At 44.3% G+C, this 25,652-nt stretch overlaps 1 protein-coding gene across 1 annotated transcript; it reads right to left on the bottom strand.

Moving 5' to 3' along the window:
• Positions 1-654: 654 nt before the first annotated feature.
• Positions 655-24,404, bottom strand: IGF2 (insulin like growth factor 2). Its single transcript, XM_081213878.1, has 4 exons — positions 24,022-24,404; positions 12,257-12,419; positions 5,791-5,957; positions 655-4,994 (listed from the first exon to the last, which is right to left on the bottom strand). The coding sequence occupies exons 1-4, from the start codon at positions 24,223-24,225 to the stop codon at positions 4,752-4,754; spliced, it is 777 nt and encodes a 258-aa protein (XP_081070004.1). The 5' UTR covers positions 24,226-24,404; the 3' UTR covers positions 655-4,751.
• Positions 24,405-25,652: the final 1,248 nt, after the last annotated feature.

Raw genomic sequence — 25,652 nt, 5'->3', positions numbered from 1 at the left:
GCTGCTGCCGCGCCGCCGCAGCACAATTTCTGTTCTCATCCTGAAGCAAAGTTCTTAACCCGAGGTAATATTTCTGGGTTAGTGGAGTCTGTAACCTGAAGCGTATGTAACCTGAGGTACCACTGTACAACCCTATGGATGCTTGCAATGGTGGCCAAAATGAATCAAAGAATCATTCAGTCCAACCCCCTGCAATGCAGGAATCTTTCACCCAATATGTGGCTCCAACCCACAGCCCTGAACAAGAAACACATGGGGTGGGGTGGGGGAAGCAAAAACAAAATGAGGGCACTAACTCAATTTTTTTAAAAAAATGCATATGCTAATTTATATGTATAGGTGGGAATTTAGACATTGCCAAAATTTAAATAGAAATGCAATCCATTTCACTATAGTGAAGGTGGCTGTAATTGGGCTGACTGCATTCCTGGTCAAGTCTATGGGTCTGGATACTGTTGAGGGGCAGCTTCCAAGGCTCCTGGCTCTCCATTTTAATGGTTATCTTTAAACCACTACTTAAAAGGCACAAGAACATGTCAGGCCAGCAAGCCAGCCCCAACAAAGGCCTGAGGTGTTTGGAAGAAGTGTGGGGCGTGATCAGTTGCATGGATTAAAGAGAAGACAATTTTTACAGAAAGCCACCTGAGGCGGAAGAACATTGTAGCCGATTGCTTTATTGATACTGTATTACGAATGAAAAGTACAATAGGTGCATAATCCGGGCAGTTTGACTCTTGCATATTGAGTGCACACAAGTGAAATATTTCAAGATACATCAACACCCATCCCCCCCTTCCCCACTCCCTCCCCGCCATATAAAACTTGAGCAGACAATAATACATATGACAAAAAAACAAGAACATTTTTTCTTTTTTAAAAAAAAACAACAAATACAATTCTTCCCTTCATTTAGTGCAGAGGCAGCTAGGTCCATCACCAAAAGTCTGAGCCTTTGCAAACAGGCAGGATGAAATGGATGAAGCTCTCTATGGGCCAGTAAGACTGTGGAACCAGTTGGGGGAACCAGACTCCCTCCCTCAAGCGTTGTGGCTTTGCACCAGAGGTTGGAAGAAAACAGACCAGTATGTGTTTCAGCAATGTTTGTGTGTCCATTTTTAACCCTCCCCCCCAAAAAAAACCACCCCAGAACAAAACACTAGTTTGTAAACGACAAATGCCCCAAGAATCAGTTGTGTTACACCGATAAAGGTATTTTTACATCTAACTCCTAGCGGGTTGTGCTCAGACAGGCTTCTACTATGAAAAAAATAGCCATCCTTGATTTGGTTGCTCTTCAGCAGGGGTCCATTTCCACGATTACGCTTGTAGTGGAAGAGCAACCTCACAAAATCAGTTACACTTTTGCTCACTGCAACAGAAGGCTTGAAGACATCAATACCCATCAACCACTCATTCAAACATTACATGCCTTAGTACAGATTCTGTAGGTCTCTTGGGTCAGCAGGTTGTTGAACAGTGTTGTAAGTTTAGTAGTTCCCAAGGCACCTGGGTGATTCGAACAACCAACTGAGTGTTCCATAGGGTGTACTCAACTATCCCAGTACGTGAACACATTTCCTTTGGTTGCATTGCCACTATTTTTGTATAAAGCAGGCAGACCAAGGCCTATGTATGTTTACTCGGAAGGAACCAAAGTATGCACACATAGGAGTGAAGCATTAAAGAGAGTGCATGCAAGCCTGGAAAAAGAAAGCCCAACAGCCAAGATGCTATATAAGTTTTGATCATGTTCGGGGAAAGTCTTGTCTATATAATACGCAGCTCTACTTCCTGTGCACAGTTTAGGCTTGGATCTAATTCAAACAAATCAATGTGGGCACTCATTCAAAAAATATGCCTCTCTAGAGTATACCCAGATTCTAAACTTCCTGGGATTTATTATCCTGGAATTTGGGCCTAACATGTTGATTGATCGGGCCCTGAATTTACATTTGCTTTGCTTTTTGAAAAGTTTTGGCAAAGTATGATAAAAACGCTTAACTTTACCAGGTACTAAGGTAAATGATTACACAAGGTGGAGGGGGAAGAAATCAACTGTGAGGGGGGCAGTGAACCAGCCTGCAAGACGCAAGTGTTCCAAAGCCAATTTATAAACATACACTTTCCTTCATGGAACATTTACATGGGCCCCTTCACTCAGTGTTGTCTGTTGAGACTCCTCGCCTCCCACCCACAAGTTGACAAGCACTTGAGTATGTATTAATTTTGTGGACATTCCACTGACTTGGACTAATATGCTATAAGCTCAAAGCATGCAGGTACTTAACTGCTTTGCAGAACTCAGCCCAGACTATATATAAAATTCCCTTTGTCCTTTCCTCACTCTCGAAAAAAATGATCGTCCCTGTTCCCTCTACCAAAGCATATATAGAAAGCTATAAGCTTCATCATCTTTGAGCGACTATTTTACTTGTCACCTTAAAAAAGGGGGACTTTTGGTAAAGAGCTTCTATGAAAGCTTCTGTGCTGGAAACTTTTTTTTTTTTAAAAAAAGCCTCTTTTGTTTTCCCCACTCCACCCCACCCAACCCCAAAACATTTTATCTGAGCTGTGTATTTCCCCGCTGCTTCATAAATGATTAAGGAGCATATTTTTGTGGTTTGCAGGGCCATGGAAAACAAACAAACAAAAAAAATCCCCAAATGTTTCATGGCTCAAGATTGCAAGGTAACAATTTAAAACATTTTTTTTAAAAAAAAAAAACCTTACCCTTTCTTCAAAAAAAAATTCAAGTAATCTTTATGTTCTTTAAATGTATATATATAGATATAAGGCAAAGCAGGTACAGCACTGATAAGATGTTCCCCTTTCTCTATGCAATTTATATGTGGCATTGCTCTTATGGTTCTAAATGAGCCAAGTGATTGACTGTAGAACATTTGATTATATTTTTTTATACCACCTTCTCCATACCTCTCCAATTAAGCCTTGAGTTTTGAGCAGATAATTGGGTTTTAAAAGTTCCAGTCCTTGATGCATCAACTCTCTCCTGTCCCTCACGCCCTATGAGGCAGTGAAGAACAACCTTTCCTTCAAATCTGTTAGGTTACCTCCTTTTCCTCTGGAGTTTTTGTACTAACCCCCTCCCCCCAAAACCTCTCCCTCACTCTAGCAGGGAAAGGGGAAACTTGGTGCTTTAAGTGGTTGTTATTGCTGTCATTATGGGATGGCGCAAGAGAGCCTTCAGAAGAATTGCACCTTCCCCTTTTGACAGGGAAGAAGGAAGCAGAAGCAGAAGCAAGATAAGGAGATGGTCAATTGTTTTGAGCCATTTCTCCTAATAAGGCTCGATTGGGCAACAACAAATCTATGCTCTTGCCAAACCTGATAGATGCAAAGAGTCGCTTTCCAGAAAAATGGCATTGCATCAGAGAGAAGATAGCAGAGGTGGCCAGAAAATTGATTTAAAACACCTCGGTAGGAGGATGGTGACTCTCAGGCTGCAAAAGCCAAAAATGAGTACTCTGTGTACAATGATTGCTTCCATGGAACAGAATCAGGTAACTCACAAAGCACATGCATATGCCTTTTGCACTTGGCATGCTCTGGGTATCAGGGAATGAGTGAAGGACTTAAGAAAAAAATATTTTGATCTAAAATGCATATAGATGTATTATTGTGTTTCTGCATGTGCATGCATTTTGTGTATATGAGTGAAAGGCAATTAGCTCATATGGTCATGACCAAGCTATATTTCAGAAGAGAAAAAAAAAGAACACACTTATCACACTTTCCTAAAACGAAAAGCTAAAAAATTTCAAGTTCAGTATTCGAGATCTTGTCCTTCCCACCCCACCCTCTTCTAATTTTCTGGGTTCGTTTTCCGCTTTTCCAACTTACATTAGCACCATAACAACATTTAAACATTACAATCCCTCTTCAGTTACTACATACACACATACACACACACACACACACACACACACACAAATGGTCCCATTAAAAATAGTGCTTTTTCTGCCAAAAAAAGTTATATATAATATATATCTTATATAATTCAACTAAATCTGTGGCAAATGTGCAATGCAGACGCCTCCTCCATTAAAGTGAACTTAACGTTCACACACTCTCACTTCATCGGTGATTTTTAAAGGTGCAAGTACATTTGGAATTGTGTAATTTAAAAAAAGGTAGTGGGCCTCATCATTTCTTCTCTGGCTTTTAAAACATGGAAAAAAATGAAGAAGAAGTCTCAAACACATACTATAGACTTGTGATTTCCAAAGGAAAAAAAAACTAGTGGGGTGAAAATGAGGCCAAAATTTTAAACCTTCAGATATTCCACTCCAACCCCCCACCCCAACTTCACTTTTATTGTCAATACAGACATAAACTGGGCTTCTTTCAATATCATTATTTTCTCTTTCTCTGTCTTCATTGGTTGGTAAATTGACAGGCAGTGGCCCAATATTAAATAGTTCAAGTGCCTTAACTGTCCCTTTTAAGTAAAGGCTGAGAATACTGGGTAGGAAAGGAACAAGAACCAGCAAACAAAAAATACTTAAAAGACAATGCCACAGAAATGTTGTTGCTGCCACCGCCAACGTTGTAATCCTGTTTCTCTTTCTATGTCAGTTGTTTGGTGTTAATGGTGCCCCTTGTGGTTACTCCTTGGTGTGAAAGGGCATTTGCCCTCACCCCTCCACCTTGGTTTGGGAGAGAGAAAAGGGTGAGGCCAGGCCTAGGAAATAAAAAATAAAGAGTCCATTTTGGAAATTGTTCATCACAGTTCACTTCTGGCTGCCCAATGTTTCTGAGGTGGTGGTTTGCACAACAAGAGGCTTCTGGGTAGGCAGGACAATCAAGGGGCGATGGATCTTTGACTCCTCAGACTCTTGCAGTCCTTCAGTTTGCCATCGATACCGGCGGGCCCGGTGGATGTTGGGAATCCCTCTCTGAAGGCGCTGTGAACCTTTCTTCTGCCATATGTCATATTTTGAGTACCTGGCATGAGAGGGCTTTTGAAAGGGATCCTTAAAGGAAAGCAAGAGGGGGAGAAATGGAAGTGGAACATCAGTATGCTGCAACAATGAAATAGAGATATCCACAGTTTAAATTCACCATAAAATGTCACCCCACTCAATAGCAGCTATAGTTGTACCTTGGTTCTCGAACAGAATGAATTCCGTGGGTCCATTCGACTCTCGGAACTGTGTAAAAACCAAGGCACAGCTTCCGATTGGATGCAGGAGCGTCCTGCAGCCAAATGGAAGCCGCACCAGATGCTCGGCTTCCAAAAATCTTTTGAAAACCGGAACACTCACTTCCGGTTTTTGATCGTTTGGGAGCTGAAACGTACAAGTTCCACGTTGTTCAGCAACCAAGGTATGGCTGTACTATTTGATTGGTACCCACTGGGCGAAAAAGACTGGCAACCTTTGGAAGAGAGAGTGAGTGGCTGACACACTGGCACCCTGAACAGGAGAACTCCACATTCGGAAGGCTGTTCAGTAGCATTTCTCCCATGACCTATCAACAAGTGCTCACTGACAGTAAAAATCCTGTGCATGTTTATTTAGAAAAAAAAGCCCTGCTATCTTTATGGTGTATATAAAGTAGGAACAATGATATACACATTTGCTTTATATTGCTTTTCTTTCCCACCCCCAGCAATTTCTTGATCTGCTTGTGTGTAAGACATTATCTGCACCTCACGCAGAGATAAAACTGTTTTGCTGCAACTGCAAAAGCAGCAGATGCTAAAGATACGGGTTCCTGGTTGTCCAATGCTAAAATGCCTCCTGTTACTCAGATAGCATCTCCACTTACCTTGTTCAGTGCTGGTAAGGCTACAAGAGAAGATGACGAGAGATCACGCTCCGATTTGACAGATTTTGCGCAGTAAGTTTCCAAAAGGTTAAGATCGCAGCTCCGGAAACAGCACTCCTCTACTATGCCACGGTTGAGCCTTCCTCTGTTTCTGCCCACAGGCCTACCTGTAATAGCAGAAATGCCACCTTAAAGTTAGAAAACAAATTAAGAGCATTTATTTATTTGCACATGGCACATTTTAAAAAAGCAACCCTAACCCTGAAAAGACAGCAGCAAATCCACCACTACATCCAAAGATCTAGCAGTTCATGCCAGCCAAGGCAGAAGGTGTAAATGGTTGGTGTTTGTTTTTGTTACACCAGGTTCAAGCTGGCATGGCTATGGGGCTTAGAGAGCAGGATCTACAGGGCTTTGGACACAGCAGTTCAAAAGCCACTGGTGTTCTTCCCTCAGTCATCCTGTTCTGGCACTTTCTACTGCCTACTACCAATGAGAACCCCCAGTAGTAGCTTTGCATCAAGCTGGGCAAAGCTGTGGACTCTGCCACAAAGATAGCCCCCTCCATTGGTAGCACTCCTCTCCACTGACAGAGGCTGGCAGAGAGGTGGCTATGCACCATCCCGCCCCTTGTCCCCAGTCATCAGCATGGGGTGCGTGTTGTGCTCTTGGTTAGTTAACACAGAAAGGGAGGGAAAGGGGACCAGGGTGCTAATCTTTTGTTGTTGTTGTTGTTGTTGTTCTTTAAGACTGACCTCATCCAAGTGGTTCACAAAAATATGTATTTATGAACCACTTTGTAGCCTAAGGCCATCAGGGCCAGAGCAGTGTACAAAATAATGCTACAGACAATCCCACATTTTATAGCAAAGTATTGGCATGCCATAAAAGTGTGGGAAGCTGCAACTTCAACTCTGCAATGGCTGCTCATCAAGAACTCACTGAACCTCTTTTTGCTGCCTGCCAGATATAAAGATGACGACAACAACAATAGCAACAAGAGTGTGTCTATCAGGGTCCATGGGCTGCATTTAACTTGCTCAGTGCAGATCTTTTCTTAAGTAGCCAAATATCAGAGTGGCCAGACTCCTGAAGTTTTAACAGTTGCACAGAAGAGTGAAATTTCTTCTTCTACTCAACTATTAACTATAGGAGCCTCAGGGGCAGCCCAAGGCATTTTTGCCCCTGAGGTGAAGCACAAAATGCCCCCTCCTTACTAAGAAAGAAGGAATGAGTAAAGATCTACATCACGAGCAATGTGGGGTGGGGTGGGGAATAAAGATCTACATCAGGATCTCCTGCCCCTGTGGATTCTGCCATCTGAGGCAGTGGCCTCACCTTGCCTCATGGGCGAGATAGTCCTGAGGGAAAAAAACCATTCCTAGCTGGTCTCTCTGTACGTGTTCCCTTTACCTCTGCAGCCAGTGCGCTGGTTTGTGAAGCTGTGTACATATGACACCAGCCACCAGCCACATCTGTCCTGTAATTTCTTGAGAAATACTGCATTTTGATGTGTTTTCCTCCAAACCAGCTTCAATTGGATTTGAAAACAGAAGCCAATGGAAGACATTCGTGCCCATTCTCTGCTCATTCATGTGGACAGAGAGCAGGTGATCTGGAAACACATTCCACCATACTGATGTGTAGACGATGTGCCAATGTGATTTGAAACACAGCAAGGGAAAATGACCTTGCTGGAATTTTGGCTGCTAATGGATACGCAACTTTCAGCATTCCAGGAAACAAGATCCTTTCATTTTAATGTACAGTACGTTGTATCAACATGCTAGAGTTAAGTGTCTCTTTGCTGTCCTGACGCATGCTCAATTCTGTGTCCACTGTTCTGCAGGTCAAAATATAATGTGCATCATGGCATTTCATGAGAAATTCCAGTATGCTTTCTATTACGGGTATTTGTTTCTGTCTTCCTGGCCTGAAATGAATTAACTTTTCTATATCTGTCATCTGCTATTTTCTCTTTCATGGCTACTGCCAAATATTTCCTAGGATAGGCCACATTATCCAATTATCCTGTTAAATAATTGGACTGGGATTTGACTGTCCAAAATTCAGTATATCCTTCCCTTCAATACAAGACTCCCACCCCCACCCCAATAAAAGGTGGGGGGGAAGCAAGCAAGGATATTCTATATCAAAACTATTTCTGCACACCATGAATTAAAGCAATGCACTTCTAGTAGGGGGGGGGGCAAAAAACAAATAGCGCTGGTTAGTTTGAGCATTCATTCCAGAATGCAGTCATGTATACACACTGTCAGGCGGTGAGTTTCCCAACAGCTTAGTCTGTGATGCAAGAGTCACATGCAGACAACTGAGATTTTGCTGCTAACTAGAGAAGATGAAACAAAGTAAGTCTATAACACGAGCACACAGTAATAAAAGTACTTGGGCAATCATATATACAACTCTCAGATGTCCAAAGCACACTTGCACCAGCTCATCCATCCTCACAGCTGCCCTGTAAGGTAGGCCAGCATTGCCCCCCCCCCCCACACACACACACATTGCTGACTCCTTGAGGCTGAGAGAACTCCTTTAAAGCTCCCTTGCTGGCAAAATGAGATCTGACCCTGGGCAGTTTCTGCTCCACAGCTTAGGCACTAACCCACCCTGCCAGCTCGCATCAGAGAGTAGGTGGCTGTCTTCCTTTAAATTGTCCCTTCTCCTTTCAGTTGACTCACCTTCATTATGAAGGCTGCTTTCGTATTGGAGAGGTGTTACTGGGGCCTCGTACAGAAGGACGTCGCCCAGCCAGAGATCACTCAGGCTCAAGCTGGCTGACTTTCAGCAGTAAGCTATATTTGGGCCCCTTTGGTCCATCCACTGTCATGCAATCTTTTGAGCTTCCTCTCAGGAAAAGACCCAGGAGGTCACATTCAACAGCACATACAGCCTCTGCATCCTGCACCCACACAGCAGCAGGTGACAGACACGGACACAGTGGCTAGACACTAATTTGCTGAAGAATCAGAGTCCCCTTTGCCTTCTTGGGGTTTTAATTTGCCCTCACTCCCCCCCCTTTCAAACAGGAATCGCAACTAGCCTATGTTGTGCTTGCAATGTTGTTTGGGATTGTATTGCAAATGCACATGTGCGTACCAAGGAAGAAGTGTCTTGTGTATGTGCCTGCATATAGGGACTTATGTGCCACACTTCCGAGTAATTGTAAGATCCAGCAAAACCTGTGCCCGCTTTCCTCACACGCCCCCTAACCACCACTTCTGGCTGATCAATCAAGCACCAAGTCAAGCGGAAGAAGACTTTGGGTGTAAACAATCCTCTCTTCCCCTGTCAAAGGAATGTGGGCACCAACAAGTGGTCCTTTGTCAGATGGCTGGGCAGCAGCAGCCATTGTTCCAAACCCCTCCCCCAAAATAGCTTCTCCCCCCCCTCCCTATTTTTCCTAGTATTATTCTGCAGGATGCAGAGAGAGAGAGAGAGAGAGAGAGAGAGAGAGAGAGAGAGAGAGAGAGAGAGAGAGAATGTGCTTTGTCAGCATAAGTGGCTGGAAAGAGCTAAATTCTTATCAGCTGTTGGAAAGGAAGAAACAGGAGCTGTTGTTTACAGAAATCAGACGCCTCTTCTCTTCTAGTCCATGAAGGAAGATTCAGGTCTCTCTTACCAATTTCTGAGAGGGATTTAATGTTTTGGGTGGGAGTGGAGAGGAATCCCCTCAGAGCTAAAATGTTTATTCCAAGTACTAGCCGCTGTTCCACATGCCACACTAGGCTCCTTATCTGGGAAAGGTGGGATATAATCAAACATACATACATACATACATACATACATACACACATACATACATACAAGAACTCCTTAAATGCTGATCAGTGTTCTGGATTCTGTGTCTACGGTTGATGTTGGTATATGGAAGCAACAAGAGCTGTTCCTTCTGCAGCATCACCTTTCATACATTTTTGCAGCAGTTTAAGTGACTAGTTTTGCAAACATTGTGCAAAACAAATACTAATTAGGCTTCTTGTGGAGTATCTGCTTCCTAGCCCTACCCAGAGAGTATTTTTAGCTCTCCAGCCCCTCTCTCCAGCGCCGCCACCAGCATCCCCACCCCCACTAAGAAAGAAATGGTACTTAAAACATCTGAGAGCCAAACTCTCTTAGGACTCAGTGCAAGCCTGACTTCAATAGGACTATGATGAATTGCCTCAGCTGGGCTCCTGACCTTTGGGGCCTTCGGACATAGTGGTAGATTAGAGAGCCTAAAAAGCAACTTCCCTTCTAAAAATGTTTTCAGAGGAGACTTCAGACCACCTACTACAACATAGGAAGTAGGGGAAGGACATCTTTTGATGCCAGACAGGACAATGAGCTGCGCAGCATTCTTACTATAGACTCTGGTAGATACTATGCTTCCTGTCTAGTTTATGGCAGCAAACACTGGCAGGTCTTTCTGTGCTAAAGTGCTCCAAGTTACCCTCTGTTCTCCTACTGCAGCAGAACACTTGGACCTCATTGACGAGCACTCTAATTTTCTGTATCCTTGACCACCTCCCCCCCACCTTGCCAAAAAAGCTTGTCATTTCTATGATAACTCTAGAATAAATTATACCCAGTTATTAAGTCAGGGATCCATGTCCTGGAACCCAGATTCAGTTCCAAGAGTTCCGTCTTGGGAACATATGAAGCAACTGGAGAATGCTTCTGGTTATGTGCTGAGCATGCTTCCCTCACTGATTTGCAACCAGAAAGCAACATCACATCTCGGCTTAAAAGGCAAGGTGTCCCAATCAAAGTGGGTGGGCTTGTAGGCAAGCTTTGAGCTCAGTCATTGATCTTTCAAAATGTCAACCACTAGCTCCAATCCATGCACTTCTAAAATGCAATGCAATGTGCACGCACACACGCGCGCGCACACACACACACACATATATATATATATATAATGAGGCTATGTGGGCTAAGAGTGGCCAGTGCATGAAAAGGGCTCTATGTGCAGACTGATGTACCAATATACCATGGGGGGCATCCTCATTGTTTCCAGTATCGTTTTCATCATTCCCAGTGCACCATGAATACAAGAATGCCACAGAAGCATAAAGGTGCAGAAGAATGCAATGCAACCGGATTCCCACATAGCAACACATTTTTTTAATCCTCTGTGTGACTAAAAAAAAATGCTTTACAGTGGCCAGTTTCTCAGCAATCACAAACGATCTCACGTGGTGGTTGCAAGGGTAAATGACATAAGCAGCACAGCGCATTGGTGCTCTGAGAGATAAACCAACCTATACTGAAGGAACACTTCCACAGACCCCATCATCTTGTGTGCTGGAGGGACTTGTCCTTGGGCAAGAAAACTCCTTGCTCACTAAAGACTTCTCATTGGGAAATTAGGTGATGGTTTCAAAGTACTGATTTAAGGATGGTATTGTTATTATTGGATTGTATGTGGCTACCCATCAATGTAAGTTTCTGGTGGTAGTGGGCACTCTTTGCTGCGTAAAGAGTTCAACTTTGGCTGAATTCAAAGCAAAACTCTTCTGAAACCAGGTAAGCTGTGTTTTTGCTCAAATGCAGCTCTGACTCAAAATGGTACAGGGATCTATCTCAGATAACCCCCAGTCCCATTTTAGGTTAAGCAGTTTAGCTGCAGTATCCATGGGATTAGACTTCATGTCTCACAGAACTTCTGTGTCTCCGGTCAACAGCAAAGCAATAAAGCTCCATAAAGCAGGGCATCACCACCTACAGCATTGCCAGAGGTAAACAATGGGCGGGGATGGAATTGCTTCTCGTTTCTTATTTATTTTATTGGATTTATACACCACCTTTCTGCCAAGACAGCTAAGGGCATTTACAACTTTAAAACACTAAAAAATATATGATGTAAAATGTAGAGTGACTCCAGAGACAGATTTAAGGGAGCTCAACCGGTTCAGTTGCACTGGGCACAGAGCCTCAAGGGTGCCACCATTATGATGACCAATGGAAGGTGAGAGGCACAGGGTGTGTGAATTTGAGACCCCAAAGTCCGCCAGTGGTGACTCTCAGTTTTACCAGGAGCCCATTGTCTGTGTGCTTCCTGGCTTGATCTCCCTCGCTTCTGCCTTCCCTCAGGACACATAGGTCTTCAGCAAACAAGGGAAGGAAGGACCTTTTACAGACCCATGAGCTGTAAGAGGAAAATGAGCGCAGGAGAGCTGGAGAACTAATAGCACAGTCCTGCACATGTCTATTCAAAACTAAGTCACACTAAGTTTAATGAGGCTTAGTCCCAGGTCAGTGGGCAAAGGATTTCAACTTTTACATTTTATTCACATATGAATACAGGTTCGTTAGTGTCACATTGCCCAGTAATAGGAAGATAGCACTGGCCTACCTTATAGGGCTTCTTTTGAGATGGTATTTCATGTATATGTTTTCAGAACTTGAAATACACCACATAAAAACAACGTCAACAAAGGCCGTGCATAAAGAATATACTTACTGAAGTAAAAACCTCGGTCTCCACAGACAAACTGCAGTGTGTCCACCAGCTCTCCCCCACAGAGGGTTTCAGGAGCACCATATGCAGAAACAGAATCCACTGTGTAGGCCAGGAAGGTGAGGGCAAGCAGCAGTATCCTCCTGGAGGTGCACATCTTCTGCACCTAAGAGACACATGTTCAAAGGCATTAAGAATGGCTACAGAACGGTTCCTTCTATATTATCCAAACAGCTGTGAAATGTTGAAAACAGAATACAGTAGCAAAATGTGTGTGTGTGTGTGTGTGTGTGTGTGTCTTTGGTCTTTTTTTATTCTGAATACCAAAGCAATCCCAACAAAGCACAGGTAATTAATATTGTATAATCTATATTAGTATTAACTCTGCAATCCATACTAAATCATTTGCCTGAGGCTTTTCCCACCATACCTTTCCCAAAATTGAGTTCTTCCAGTGCAAAGGAAGAAATGACACCCTGCCTTGCTTTGAGAGTTAATTAATTTTGAGCTCAGGTCCTGAGCATCAAATTGCCCCAAGTGACTTTCCAATGAGATAATGGCCTCCCCGATTGTCAGCTAAAAAGCAACACCTCTATATTGAACAGAGAGGTAGCCTAGAGAGAGATCTCTTGATGGGAAAGGGAATGCCTCCCTCAGCTCTTGCAGTTCTCTCTGGATGGCCTATCAGGAGTCAAATGTAACAGACAAGATTGACAATGGGGATGAAGAGACATACGCCAAGGATAGGGCAATACACAAGCAGCTCACATTACAAATACCATAAAAAAGGGATGGGGAACCTGCAGTTCTCCAGATGTTGATAGAAGACTGACTCCCATCAGCCCAGCCACCAGGGTGATGGGAGTTGGAGTCCAACAACATCTGGCCACAGGTTCCACATTCCTGCCATAAAACATACGTTGATGAAACCAACATAGCAAAGCTCACTGCAGCCACTTCAGTTCACCTTTTAAAAACTGAAGCCAGGCGATGAACAGTTGTTTCACTGAAGGACTCAAGGCAGGGCCCCCAAGTCCAGATACAAGGCAGGCCCCATCTCCACTATATATTTAAAGCAGTATCACATCAGTTTAACAGTTATGGCTCCCCCTCCCCCAAAAAAATATCCTGGGGTGTGTAGTTTGTTAAGGGTGCAGCGAGTTGTTAGGAGACCCCAATTTCCCTCATAGAGCTACCATTTCCAGAGTACCCTGGAAAGAAGGAAGCTCTATGAGGGGAATAGGGGTCTTCCATCAACTCTCAGCACCCTTAACAACCTACAGTCGTACCTTGGTTGCCAAACACCTTGGAACTCATACGTTTTGGCTCCTGAATGATTGAAAACCGGAAGTGAGTGTTCCAGATTTCAAGAAATTTTCGGAAGCCGAACGTCTGGTGCAGCTTCCGATCGGCTGCAGGACACTTCTGCAACCAATCAGAAGCCGTGTTTTCATTTTCGAACAGTTTTGGGAGTCAAAGGGACTCCCAGAAAGAACCAAAGTACGACTGTACTCTTCTCAGGATTGTTTGGGGAAAGCTGTGACTGTTTCAAGTGGCATGATACTGCTTTCAATGTATAGTTCAGATGGGGCCCCGGCTAGGACAGAAGTGCTACCTGCATTTCCAAACAAGAGAGAGTGTAAAAGTTTGTCAGGGTCCAGACCCTGTGGTGGAGGTACACCATACTATAAACATTTGGCTTTCCCTCCCCCAAAAAGGCTACAAGTTTCTATGCCAAAATAAAGGTTTTTTATATATATAATATATATATATATATAAAATTAGTGCCATATAATGACTTTAGAGTCTACTGGAGACATATACAAATATAAACAATAACAATATATTGCACCATATCAATAAAATACAAGTATATAATAGCACAAAACAACCATATTACGATAATAACTGCACCAATCAAATGTGTTATGAATATCATGATTCACCAAGCATGTGTCAACTGATAAAAGTCTTTAGTGGCATACAAGTAAAGAGGGACATCTCTTTACTTTTGAGCAGGAGCTCTAAAGGGTGTAATTATATTTGTGGCATGCTGCAAAAAGTTATTTGGTACAGTTATTTTTTTAAAAAAATGAAACTATCTGTTGCTCTTTTAAAGTACAGCAACACCTGGTAAAAACCAATTCAACAACAGCTTGTCCTCAAACAATACTTGGTCATCTATAACAACACGTTGCTCCTCCTGTTCAGTGAAATCAGGGCACCTTCTTTGTCAATCATAAATTTCAAAAGTGGGTATTTTGACCTATCAAATGTAGCTCCCCTAATTGCTAGACTGTTGCTCTGGACAACTTTAAACCAGACTTAGCACCGCCTTCAGAGACAGCATTGCTGTTCTTTGGAAAGTCTAGCTAACGTATGGTCATCATTCACAACAGCACAAGGCAGACAGGGTGACCTTTCGTAGAGTTGGAATGAATCCCACCAGTGATCTAGTTCAATCTATTCCTGGCTTAGCCCCAAGCTTTCTAATGTGACCCTAGACAGAGTCCAAGGCCGGCTTTCTATCCATTAATCCATACCACCTATCCTGGATTACCAACTTTCTAGTAATTTACAGTCTACTCAGTCCCCAGTGGAGGAGTCCCACAATGCAGATGCAGGGAAATAATTGCTGTACTAGGCAGGAGCAACACAGTGATGGCCCAAAGGTAGTTTGGTATATTATTTCAAAACAATTTGATTTGGTCTTGAATCAAGTGCTGTTTCATAAGATTCACCTTGGAATTAAAAATCTTAAAATGCTTTCCCCTTTAGACCCAGAATAATGATCTTAATAAATTGGAGTGTGCGTCAACTTGTAGGTCATGAAATCTATTAATGAAAGCAGTGTCTGTCCAAAGTATTTTAGGATCACACAACTAAGCTCCTTGAGGGATAAATATATTTGTGATTATTTCGGTACAGTATGTTAACCTTTGCAGTTCCCCTATTTTGCCTCCCATATAGTCTGGAAACAGCACAATGAAATAATGGTTTAATGTGTGCATGCTACCAACATCTTCTGCCTCTGTTAATGGTTAACACTGCACTGAGTCGAGTCTAAACCAACACCACCTATCAGTTTACAACACATGGTGATTTGATTTTCCTTCATTATTAGAGAGCTGCTGTGATTTGGCATGCAGTACTGCATGCAAGCATCTGTGTGGCTAAGTGGCCTCTCTAAGTGATTTTTGTAAACAGAGAGAGGCTCAGCTTGCTCAAAGCAATTGGTCCAAATCAATGGTATAGATTTAGCCTGTCCTATATTAATTCTGGAAGGTGCAAGTATTGCAGACTATCCAGGCTTCTAAACAAAGAAATAACCACAGCAACCAGTAACAAGGTGTTTGCAATGCACTGTTTTAGCGTTTTTCTATACAGTATTTGCCCATATTACAGGTATGATTACTGTTATCCCTTCCCCCTTCTAGGGATTCAGTATTTCTTAAAGAAAATAAAGGAGATATTGTTGCAAATAGAGATCTGTGAGCAGGATCTCCTGTGTTGTGACTGTAGCTGTGGAATAGGGGAAGGATGTTAACTGTACTGCCAGGGAAGAGAGGGCTTAGGTCTCTGTGCCATTTTCCTGGTTAAGAACAAACCATTGCCCCAATCTGCATCACAGGGGAAAACATATGGGTACCTGTAAGTGCAGCCATCACCAAGGACAGGATTTAGCTTTCAGAGTTCCGTGTTGCCTTTCCAGCTGTCCACGGGAACATGCCAGAAGTTGAAATCCTGAGTGTGGCGGTGGATGCCACAGGTGGGAAGCCAACAAGTGACTTGGTGAACTGCCCAAAACTCAGAGGCTAAGTAGAGGCAGAAATTCTGCCACACGGTCCCAAATGTCCCAGTGAGCTACAAGTAGTGACCTGTGCTCCCTAGCCCTACCTACGCTGCATCAGATGAAGCAAAAGTCCCGCCAGCCTACCTGGGCTCATCTTGTAGGCCACATGTGTAGGCCGCAGTCCTGTGTTCCGTTGTCCGTAAGGACAACCAAAAATCCCAGCTCCCAATTAACTTCTGCCTCATGTTGTTAGTTTAACCACCTTGTCATTGACCCTGGTCACACAGTTAGTCGCCCACAAGTGGTTGCTTAATTCTGACAAACTGGCTAAACAAGTGTGTGTGTGTTTTCCAGGAAGCCTCAAAACTGGAATTCGCGTCTGAAGTTCACAAGTTATTTGGGGGGTGGGAAGGCATCTCTGCAGACATACATTGTAACCAAGCACACACTGCAGCCTAGTCTATTGGCCAACAGACTATTAGCCAATCCCACAGAGTGCTTCTTTCAAGCCTAACTTGGGAGAAGGAAAGACCCTGTGGGCACCAGAGAAGACCTCTGGGCTCACCTGCAGGCACCACTCTGGCCATTCCCGCGCTATCCCTCCACGCTATGTGGGCATTGCAATGACAGGAGGCATTGGCAGGGGGTTGGACTCGATGGCCCTTGTGGTCTCTTCCAACTCTATGATTCTATGATTCTATGATTCTAGGAGGCAGGTGATGTGGCTCTACAAATGGCTTGGCATGTCAACAATGCAGACTCCCCCACTCATAACAATATCTTGGCAAAACTCAGAGATAACGGCATAGAAAAATGCAAGTGGGGAAATGCAAACCCAAATGAAGAAACTATTTCACCCCCACTTCCTCACTTCTCGCCACATATTCTGTCTGCTAGCTTATCTCCACCTTTCTCTTGAAGTGGAAGTCAATGGTACTTTTAAGTGAGCAGCCAGAGAACTTGGTTCTAGGTAACCAACTTTCCACTCTATCCTTTGATCCCATTATTAAACTATTCTCTCCTGCCCAAGCCACAGCCCAGGAGCTAATGCAGGCACCTTGAGAGGAGGAAGCAACTGTTTTGTCATCAGCAGCAGTAATTTCAGATAATGTTCAGACTGCAATTAGAATGGCTTCCCCTCACCACAGAACTGATCCATTTTCCATTTGAATAGAATTCCCTCTTCCTCACAATAGCTCCTTCCCTTCCTCCCCAAAAGTGCCAAAAGTGAACAAGCTACACTTACATTATTCTCTTGCTGGTGGTTTCTGTTAGGAGAGCCATTTCTGAAGCATCCTGAAATAAACGCTGCGCAAAGGGGAGTATGGTACTTGTACTGCAACCTAAGCCAGCACCAAAATGGACGCCCTGCATGATCCCATCCTGTGATCTCTCCTCCCACAATTAAATGCTGCGCTTTTCAGATACAACTCAGCAATGTTCACCTTGGGCAGATTTCCTACCCTCCCCCCCTTCTCTTCTTCACCACCAGAGGCCAATGTAATAGGAGACCAGGCTGAGAACAGCAAGGGAGCAAAAAAACACCCTTGTTTACAGGGTGCTGAACTCCCTGCTCTTTCCCATCCCCAGATGAATCTTCTGCAAACAACCTTGCATCTTTGTGTTTACTCCACAGGAGTCCAGAGACAATGGGGCAGCAGAGATAACAGGGGCTTAGTAGGAGGCTTAAGAGCCAGTGTTGCCATGTGGCCTGCTTGCTGCCAAGCTCTCCTGCTCCTCCCAGCAACAACATGTGGACCCTGTGGCTTTCTACAAGTTGCTGGGACTCCATCATCCATCAGTACCAGCCAGCATGGCCAATGATTAGGGATGCTGGGTGATGTAGTTCTGCAACATCTGACGCCAGGTTATCCATCCCTGCCCCTAAGCACTCAGGCCAGAGCCCACACTCCACTCTCTTGGCTGTTTCGGGGAGCAGGTTGGACTCAGGGTAAGCACCTTGGTAAGGGTGCAGCATCAAAGACGAATGGCCACAGCTTGTCAAATGCCTCAGTTAGATATTTCCAACCTTGTGGATTTGTCTCAAGTGGATACACAGGAAAGCCATCAGGTCCGGGCTGATGAAAGGTGGAAATAAACACAGTTAAGTTCCCTCCTGTGTGCCTGAGGCTCCCTTGAAAGAGAGGGCTGACTCTAAGGAAGGGCATGGGGAGAAAGCAGCACAGGCCACATGGGAACATTCCTCAATAGTACCTGGATCTCAGAGCAGCTTAATGGTTCTACATGCCAAGTGATTTCTATACAATTCACAGTGCAAACCAATACCAGTCCACTCAGAAATAAAGCCCATTAGGTTCCATGGGTCTTATTCCCAACGAAGTGGGTACAGCACCTATATTACTAGCTGTGCATGCCAAAATAACACATCCCTTTGCTTTAACCAAAACAAAGTGGAGCAAAGGGGGCCTGTTTGCCTCATGATTGGTAACACTGTAATACATTCATTTCATTTTAAAATGTAGCAAGCACACATAAAAGCCGCAACTTTTTTTTTACAGTTATAATTCAGATATATTCAAGAGCTGACTTGCTGAATCTTGCATTTGAAATTGTCCCCCACAATTGAATTCCACCCCGCTGTTAATATTATACTGGCCTTGTATATTAAGGGGCCTACTGAATGTCATGGGCCAGAGAGTGTGTTGTGCCAATTTCCTATAAAGCCATTGGTGAGAGGGTTTAAAAATCACAGGATAGGCTGGTGGGAAGAGGATGCTTCAATTATCAGCTATTTTTTCTCCTGGTAGAGGTACTTCAGGTTCAGCTGGGAGGAAATGGAAGAAGCTTCTTTTGGGGAGGGGGAGAACATAGGTGGGGAAAAGATTCTCTAGCTTCCCATTGTATGCCTACAGGTGTTTCTCCACCTTTTTAGAGAGCAGCAATGGCAACCTGCTCCTGTCACGTTGGCCTGCTACAGTTACATCTAGTTGCCTCTTAACTCTTGTACTTGTATGATCTTAATTGGTTAGGTGCACACAGGAACTTCAACAAAATGTTGTAGTGCAGGCTGTTCCTGTTTAGATTTCCAACCCTTCAATTCCAGTTCCCTTATAATTTATCTATTTATTTTAAATTCAGATTTAGCTACATAAGGAGTAGTGCTTGAATAACTGAATTCCCCATTGTGGTGTGTGTGTGTGTGTGTGTGTGTGTGTGTGTGTGTGTGTGTACATACTGCCAGTACAGGAAAGAACCTTTCCATGTGTTACAATAAAAAAGGCAGCTTTGAAACAGAAGTTCATTAGCATGGTAACGATAAAAATAAAAGGCAAGAGGCACAGAGGTGTTAACTTTTATTATGTATCCCTGGATTTCAGTATGTTGGAGTGTGGTATGGTAAAGCTCCACAGCAAAGCCACATACCCCAAAAGCATAATATCAGAAATCAGAGGTCTAATTTATGTCTGCTGTTTCCACTGGACACTTCTGTTCTAGCTTACACGTAGCTGTTTTCCTTGTCACCAGCATCCCAAGTCATAATAGCCTGCAGGCAAGCTGGCATGGATGTTATGGTGGTTTCAGGTCATAAATGCCATAAATTATCAATGCAGGCATATGTGTATACCTATCAGAGGAGGCATCCCTCCTCCTTTCTCACAAAGGAGGGAAAGCTGCTTCTGAGATGGTGCCTGGAGTGACATGTGTGCAGCCTCTAGGTTTCAAAGTCTAAAACTAAGAAAAGAGCTAGCTACTGTTTTAATTCCTATGCAAATTATATAGTTTTAAACCAGACAGAAACTCATTTTGGCATTAAGCAGAATATAAACTAATAAATCAACATCATCAAAATAAAACGAGTAAAGAGGTCATGCTGTTAACTGACCAACATTTCTCCAAGTGACAGCTCTCCTAGGAAGGTCTGTGGACTGATTTGCAAGGCTGCTTTAAGTTGGCTTCACCTGAGCTGGCTTAAGGGTGGGAGACAGAGGGCCATCTGTCATGGATGCTTTAGTTGAGATTCCTGCATTGTATGGGGTTGGGCTAGATGACCCTTGGGGTCCCTTCCAGCTCTACAATTAGAAGATTCCATGATTCTATGAACCGTGGCCCTCCTGTTGCCCTTGAGCCTCAGCCATCAAGACCAAATGGTCAGGGTTGAGGTCCAGCAGCAGCAAGCGGGCCATAAGGCACCTCCCATTCCTGATATAAGTCCTATCTGAAGGGCCCTCAAAATGCCATTTTTTTAAAAGGTGAAAACAGATCACACTGGAAGAACACAGATGATTATTTTTGCTTTCAGATGTGGAAAGTGTTGGGGGTTGGCTCTCCCTGCACCAACACAAGCTACATATATGTTATCATTCAGTTATATATAACTTGGTCCTCCCTTGCAACCTCTCTCACACATACCCCTGTAGAACCAAAGCAAACTTCAGCCAACCGAGTCTGATGAAAATGAGTTGTATTCATAGAACCTTAGAATTGTAGAGTTGGAAGGGATCCCAAGGGTCATCTAGTCCAACCCCTTGCAATGCAGAAATCTCAGCTAAATGGAAGGATGCTCTAAGTAGTTCCACTGAAATTAATGAGCATGTCTGACTTGAGTCCATTTGTAGTCTCATTAAACTGAGGACACATCCCAAACATGCCTCTGAAATTCTTTGTTGGAAAACCAAAGATCCTGGAAACTCTAGTTTGTTAAGGGTGCTGAGAACTGTAGCTCTGGGAGGGGTACCCTACAGTTCCCAGGATTCTTGGGGAGAAACCATGAGCTTTAAATGTATGGCATGGATGTGACACAACCAGTCTTCAGTGCATCTTTTCAGGTGGTCCTTTGCTTTAAGACAAGATAGTGGGGAAGGGGATGCAGCTAGCGGAAAGCTCCTGTGCCACAAAGGAACATCATATTCAGGCACCAAGCCTCAATCTGTGTACATTTACCACTGAAATAAGAGTATTGCTTGAACTTTGGTATTCAGCGGGGGGGGGGAGATTTAGTACATTAAATAAAAACAGGAACAATCTTTCTAAAGGCATCTGGCAGGAGACAGGAAAAGGAAGATTTAAAAGTCCGTCTTCACCCAGGTGACTGATCAGTTTCAGTTGCTCAGGTTAACAACTTTCTTTATTTCCCCCCTTTCCTTTTCTGCATTTGCTTCCAAAACCTGAAGTCAATAAGAAAGGGGGGGGGATACGTCTCTCCCTTGCAAGCAAAGTCCATGGTGAGCTGGAGTCGACTGGCACGCAATTTGCCCCCAAACAGATTTCAAATTTGCTCTGTTTCCTGGCAATTCGTAGCTAACTCTCCCAAGCCCTGCAAGAAGACAAAATTCCCGCCTGTTGAAAGCTTCTTGTTTCACAGCCTCCTCCTCCTCCTCACTTCACTCCTTGACGAAGCAGACTCTTGCCGAGTAAACGTCTTGGCACAATAAGACAGCCAGTCTAAAAGCCGCCACAGCACAGAATTTCAAGATAGTAACGGCAAGTTAAAGCACACAAGTCACCCCCCCCCCCGCCCCTACTCCCCGCAGGCAATGCCTCTGTTGTACCCATTCCACAGACAGCTTAAGAAAATATTTGCACCATAAAAGATGAGTGCTTTTTGGCTGCCTGAGACGGCACTGTAAACTCCCCTTGATCTCCCTTGAGCTGCTGTAGATCACTCAACAGGTCAGAAAGAACTATTCTAGTAACAGCCTTCTGTGCAAACCACAGGTAAACAGCTTTTCACTTTAAAGAAAGTTGCGGAGAAGATGTCTCTTTCTGCAAGAAGCTACGCTGCATGTTCCCCAATAAAGATCTGGATATTAGCAAAGGGAAGCCCTTTTCCCTCACACACCCCTCAACTCAACTGTCTCCCCTCGAGACAGTATTTTGTGCCACGGCTGGCTAAAATCTCTTGGGGTAAAAAGAAAAAACCCGAAACCTGAACAACTGTTGACAAACACTAGTGGTGCTGAAGTGAGTTGTAAACAGTCGTCTACAGTAGGGCAGAGTGAGGCACCAGCCGCAGAGTTTGAAGCATCGCTCTCTTCTCTCCCTACGACTATCTCAGCTAAAACCACCGATGCAAACCTTCCCCCGCCCACTCCTCCTTCCTCCTTCCCTTCTTTTTAAACACTCAGCATTCTAAGCCACAGATTAGGAACCCTGTCAGCGTACTCCTGGCTGAAAGCGGTTCAGACACATCTGCTGGTACAGTTATGTTGAAAACTACAGTTTCCTCAGGTCACCCAAATCCCTCCAGCTCATCAGAGTGCTAAAACCTTTCCAAGTTTCTCAAAAACAATTACTTCTGGGGAAAGCAGTTGGAAGAAAAGGAAAGGAAAGGAAAAGGAGAGGGAATAACAACAAGAATAATCTATACAAAGTAGAAGGCCATGTGCCAGCAGTTAACTCTCGGTCAGTTTTGGGCTTTATTTTCCAGTTTTCTCCCCACCCCCTCCTTCTGTTTTCATCCCTCAGAGACCTAACATGCTGTAGTTTTGTTTTTAAGAAGTGAATTTAACTGCCAGGACTAAGGAACTGTGTGTTCTTCATACAAAATGCACAAATCTTCAAACACCCCCTCCCCACTTCTAAGCAGCTTGAGAAAAGCAGGCAATAATTTTGTAATAATAATACCAGTAATAATAATAGCACGACTTAGTGTTCCGTCCAGCAAACAAGTACATGACCTTACATGTCCCTGTGCACAGAATTGCAATCCAGATCTCCAAATCACATGTAGGAGAACTTACGCCTAACTTCATCTAGACACTTCTCCACAGGCAAAATACAAAGGGCACCTTCGGTTCTCCACCCAAAAGGTCCACATACAACCTGAGGACTACCGGCTATTTAATTTCAAAGCACCATAAATGCAATCAAGACCTTTGGCATACAAAAATGTCCCTAGGTTGCTTTTTAAAAACTAACAACAGTAATAACAATGACAAAGGGCAGAAAACGAGGCGCACAGCTTTTGCAAAACAATTTCTGGCCAGCAGCAACACCTCCATTCATAAAAGTGACGAAGGAGTGGAGGGTTGCCTCCAGTCTCCTTTGACAGATCTAACTCTCCGTTGTGTATTGTGCAGCCCGCGCCTTCAAGTGAGATTTACCAGCCCCTTCCCAGTGAAATTGCCTCCCGTTTCATCGCTCTGGGTATTAACAGTCCTGCAGCCCCCAGCCCCTACAGCGCAGGAATGTTCCCGGAGCTGGACGCTTGCAAAAGCTGGAAGAGTGCAAACCTTTGCAAGGAGTCCAAAACAGGGGACTCTGACCCACCCCTCGGGGTCCCTCTAGCGTCCCCAGGCCAATATTGCAGAACGGGGGTCTTAGGGGGTTTGTTTTTCTTGACTGCTCCGCTAACCCGAAGTCTGCCCACCGAAAGTTGTGTGTGTTTGTGCGGTACGGTTGGTTTTTTAAAAAAAGAAAAAGTATGCAAACTCGCTCCGTGCAGCCGGTCCCCTTTGCAGCGCGAACTTTCTGCAAAACGCTTGCACAGCCGTTGCGAGAAGGGGAAAACCGCCTCACAAAAAAAAAAAGGTGTGCAAGGCGGCGGGGCGGGGAGACGGACCGCACAACTCCGAGGCAGAGTGCGCAAAGTTGTGGGTGGCCAAAGGAGCCCAGGACTTGGAAAAGTGCTCGCGTCCCTCTCGGGAGCCGAGCGCAGAAACTTTTGTGCTTCTCCTCCAAGACGGGCTCCCCATCTCCGGCCGGACTCCAGCTATTGGCTTCTCTTTTTCTGCAATCGGTGTGTCCTTCGGTGAACTCGAGAGCCCACGGAGCGACGGGAGAGAGCGAGAGAAAGAGACGGAGCGCGCAAAAATAAAATAAAAAAGAGCATCCCAGGGGGAAAAACCGCACGAATGTGGCAGCTTTGCTCTCGGGGAGAGCTGCTACTCCGAGATGCTGTTGCTGCTGCTGCTCTGCCCTCCGCGCCCTGCACCCTTCCCGCTCGCTGCCCTCCGTCCGCCCGGTTGCTTTGCAAACGGGAGATAAGTCTCGGCTGGTTTGTTTTTCCCCTTACCTTTGAACTGCCACAGCTGCTGCTGCTGCTGCCGCCGCTCTCAACTTCTTGCGTGCAGATTTGGAACAAGGCTGGGTGGCTGTAGCATTCATCCATGTGGTTCCTCTGCTCTCTTGACATCGTGAGGCTGCTTTGCTGGGTTCTCTGGCTGTATTTGGTATAGCAAGTCCCTTTTTTGAAAGAGAAATCTCTGTCTGTCTGCATATATTTAAGAGGTTTCCTTTCCCTCACCGCCACCACCTCTCTCTGTCTCTCTTTCTCTGTCTGCCTGTCTGTCTTTGCTGCCTCTTTGCGTGGGTCTGGTTTCCAGAGGCAGCGCTGGTGGGGCTTCCCAGTAGCAGCTAGAGCCTCAATTAACTGCTCCACAGCTGAGGAGACAGACTGAGAGCGCTCACTGTCCCTTCTTTTATACACCCATCCAATGGGCATGCTCAAACTTCCAGCCATCAAGGTAGCAGCCAATAAAATTGCAGAGGTTATCTAACCCCTCTCATTCGCCCCCTCCTTTCTTAACCTCCTCCCTTTTAATTTTTTTAAGCTCTCCTGAGACTCCCATTTGGAAGACAAAAAAAAAAGTTCCAATAGTATGGTTGGGGGCTCTTACTTCATGGAGAGCATTCCTCGTCCTCCCCCCTCACAGGAAAGAGGGGGAAATGTGGAGGGTGGGTTTGTTTGCATGCATGCATGCTACATAGATATATAGATATATATTTCTTTGGTGAACTAAATAAGTGCTATTGGGATTGAGAGATGTCAGCACCTTCAGGCTACCCAATGTTTAACAATGATTTGCCTTTCATCCCACTGATTGAATTAATCCTCCTTTTTAATGTAATCAAAGCTCAGGTCAAGGAAAGAGCTCTGCAGTCATGCTCCAGTCACACTGATCTTGTTAATCAATGACTATTGCTCACCTATCGCTTCTTGTTTATCAGTGGCTATTGCCCACCTAAATTGTTATATGTAAGAGCAACTAAAGACAGACCCTGCCAACTTGCTCTGGGGAAGGGAGATCAACCCAAAAGCTCCTGACCTCAAGATCTTACTCAAACCCACTGCCCTAGGAAGAGTGGGTGCAATGTTGAAGGGATCTACTTCACCCAAGTGCACCTCAATTTCTATAGGAGAAAAGGCAGACCCAAGGGGTGATCTTGGGCACTGCCACACCCACCCACCAACTTCTCAATCCCCTACAAGAGGCTCTCAAGGTGTTTCCTCTATGGGAGATGTCCCAGGGTGCTTGCCAGTTTCTTAGTATGTTTACTCAGCCCCACACTATCCCTGTCTAAAGTTGTAACAGCCTTCATGTGGATTTAACAGAAGCAAGGTAGACGCCGCTTCAGATGGATTCTTAGTCAGCATAGCAGAAAGCCTGAAAGGAATGGAAAAAACAAAACAAACACCAGTCTCCCACAATCCAGTAAAGGAGCCCTTGGGAAAAAGACCTGCCCTCTTGTCCTCTAGTGGTGATCTGTTGTAGCCCCACAGAGCCTGGGAAGGGCAGCTTAGTTATAAATTGTTTCTATAGGCTGTATCCAACTTAACACAATTAGGAGGGTTTTTGTTTTTGTTTTTAAAGGTGCTGTTAATTATGAATGGGTTTTTCTCCTTGAAATTGACAGTTCAGTTTT

Source organism: Podarcis bocagei (genome assembly GCF_964188305.1).
Source record: "Podarcis bocagei genome assembly, chromosome: 1".
Taxonomy (NCBI): Eukaryota; Metazoa; Chordata; class Lepidosauria; order Squamata; family Lacertidae; genus Podarcis; species Podarcis bocagei.
Note: the sequence above shows the minus strand (reverse complement) of the source record. Positions and strands in the feature narration are given on the sequence as shown.